Consider the following 2,198-nt stretch of genomic DNA (forward strand, 5'->3'; position numbering starts at 1 on the left):
GTGATTTTCTGTCATTATTATAATAATGCAATATAATATAATAATGTAATGTAATAATAATAACAATAACTATGATAATCATAATTAGAATAGAATAATAACAGCAAAAATAAGAATAATAACCACAATAATAATGATAAATAAAATATAATGTAATATAATGAAATGTAATATAATAATAATAGCATTAACAATAACCATATGATCATAATTAGAATAGAATAGAATAATAACAATAAAAAATAATAACCATGATAATAATAAATATGATGTAATATACTGTAAATAATCATGATAATAAAGATAAGAATAGAATAGAATAATAACAGTAAAAAATAATAACCATGATATATAATAATGATAAATATAATATAATACAATGTAAATAATCACAATAATAATGATGGTAATAGTAGAATAGAATAATAACAAAAATATCAATAATAATAACCATGATAATCATGATAATAATAACAACAATTATAATCATTACAATAATAGAATAGAATAGGTTAGAATAGAATAATAATGATAACAATGGAATAGAATAATAATGATAACCATGACCACAATGAGAATAGTAATAACAACAACAATAATACAAAAAAAATGAAAATAATAATGAAAAGTTATAATAAAACTGATAATAGTAAAAATAATAATAATGAAAATATAATAATAATGATGATAATGATGATGATGATGATGATGATGATAATAATAATAATAATAATCCCTGATCTTCCCCTCCCCCTGGCAGTATCTCAGCGTGAAAGAAGACTGCAAAGCCATGGCTTTCTGTGCAAAAATGAGGAGCAGCAAGAAGAACGAGCCGAGCCTGGAAGCTCAGCCCCAGGGCCTGGAGATCCTGTTCTACCTGCAGGACAAAGCCCCCATCTGCTACTCCAGYGGCGAGTTCACCTCCGAGGAGCTGTGCATCGAGGCTGCCCAGAGGTGTTGTGAGTATTTGGGSTTTATTTTTACATTTCTGTCCCAAAAAAATCCCCACCGAGCTGCTCCGACCCTCACCTGCCAGGACCTGGCTGTGCTCATCCCAATTGTTGGTTCAGCAGCCACCAGGAAAAATGGCTGATCTTTACTTTTCAGGAGAATTTTTTTCTTTTTTAAATTTTTTTGATCAAATCTTTGTAATTCCACCAAAAAAAAAGTGGATTTGTCTCTGCTGGAGCTCATAATTCAGTGTGGTTTTGTATTTCCAGTCTTTTCCTGTTCAGCAGCCACCAGGAAAAATGGCTGATCTTTACTTTGCAGGAGAATTTTTTGGTTTTTAAATTTTTTTTGATCAAATTTTTGTAATTCCACAAATCAAATTTTTGTAGTTCCACCAAAAAAAAAAAATGGATCTGTCTCTGCTGGAGCTCATAATTCAGTGTGGTTTTGTATTTCCAGTCCTTTCCTGTTCCTGTGGAACACTCCTCGTGGTGGCTGTGGGGAGAGAGGACGGGGCAGGAATCCTCCTGCAGCCCTTAAATGTCCACTAAAAACCCTAAAATGACCTAAAATGTCCCTTAAAATGTCCCTTAAAATGACCTGAAATGCCTTAAAATGACCTGAAATGTCCCCTAAAATGACCTGGTGTACCCTAAAACGTCCTAAATTTAAACGTGTATAAATGTGTTTGTTTAAATGCGTTTAAATGTGTTTAAATGTTTAAATTAAATTAATTTAAATTTGTGTTTAAATTTTTAATCTGATCAACCTGTTGGAATCTATGGAGAAAATGCCAAATTAAAGGAGAGCAGCCCATTCCCAGCAGGATCTGTTCTTTGGGGAGAAGAAGATCCCAAAGCTCTCTGCTCCTTTGCTAAAACCTCTTTCAACTCTTGGGGTTTATTCATTAATCAATTCCATTGATTAATAAAGCTGAGCACAGAGATTTTTGGTAAAAAAMTGGACAAAATTGAGATTTTTAATCCTTTCCTTGTGCAAAATCAGGATTTGAAAATCCTTTGAACACCAGAAATTGGACGCACCCCAAACCCACCGAGATCCCAACCTCTCCACCTTCCCTTCCTAAAATTTCCTTTATTTCATCCCAGCATTGCTTTCATTCCCTGATCCAATTTTTGCTGTCAAACTTTGAATTTTGGGTGGTTTTTTTTTGTCACAGCTGTGTCCCCTCTGTGCCACAATCTTTTTGCTCTGTATGATGAAAGCAAGAAACTCTGGTACGCCCC

The 2,198-nt window shown here is 32.8% G+C and overlaps 1 protein-coding gene across 1 annotated transcript in view; it reads left to right on the forward strand.

Annotated features, from left to right (window-relative positions):
* Positions 1-760: 760 nt before the first annotated feature.
* Positions 761-2,198, forward strand: part of LOC130587336 (tyrosine-protein kinase JAK1-like) — a gene marked incomplete at both ends in the record, with an annotated part of 11,886 nt that continues 10,448 nt past the window's right edge. The window contains 2 exons of the mRNA XM_057388315.1: positions 761-959; positions 2,132-2,193. Of these exons, the coding sequence (XP_057244298.1) occupies positions 761-959; positions 2,132-2,193 (261 nt within the window). The remainder of the gene's footprint in view (positions 960-2,131; positions 2,194-2,198) is intronic.

The sequence above is a fragment of the Malurus melanocephalus genome, unplaced genomic scaffold, assembly GCF_030028575.1.
Source record: "Malurus melanocephalus ecotype Western Australia unplaced genomic scaffold, MMel_1.1 scaffold_1785, whole genome shotgun sequence".
Taxonomy (NCBI): Eukaryota; Metazoa; Chordata; class Aves; order Passeriformes; family Maluridae; genus Malurus; species Malurus melanocephalus.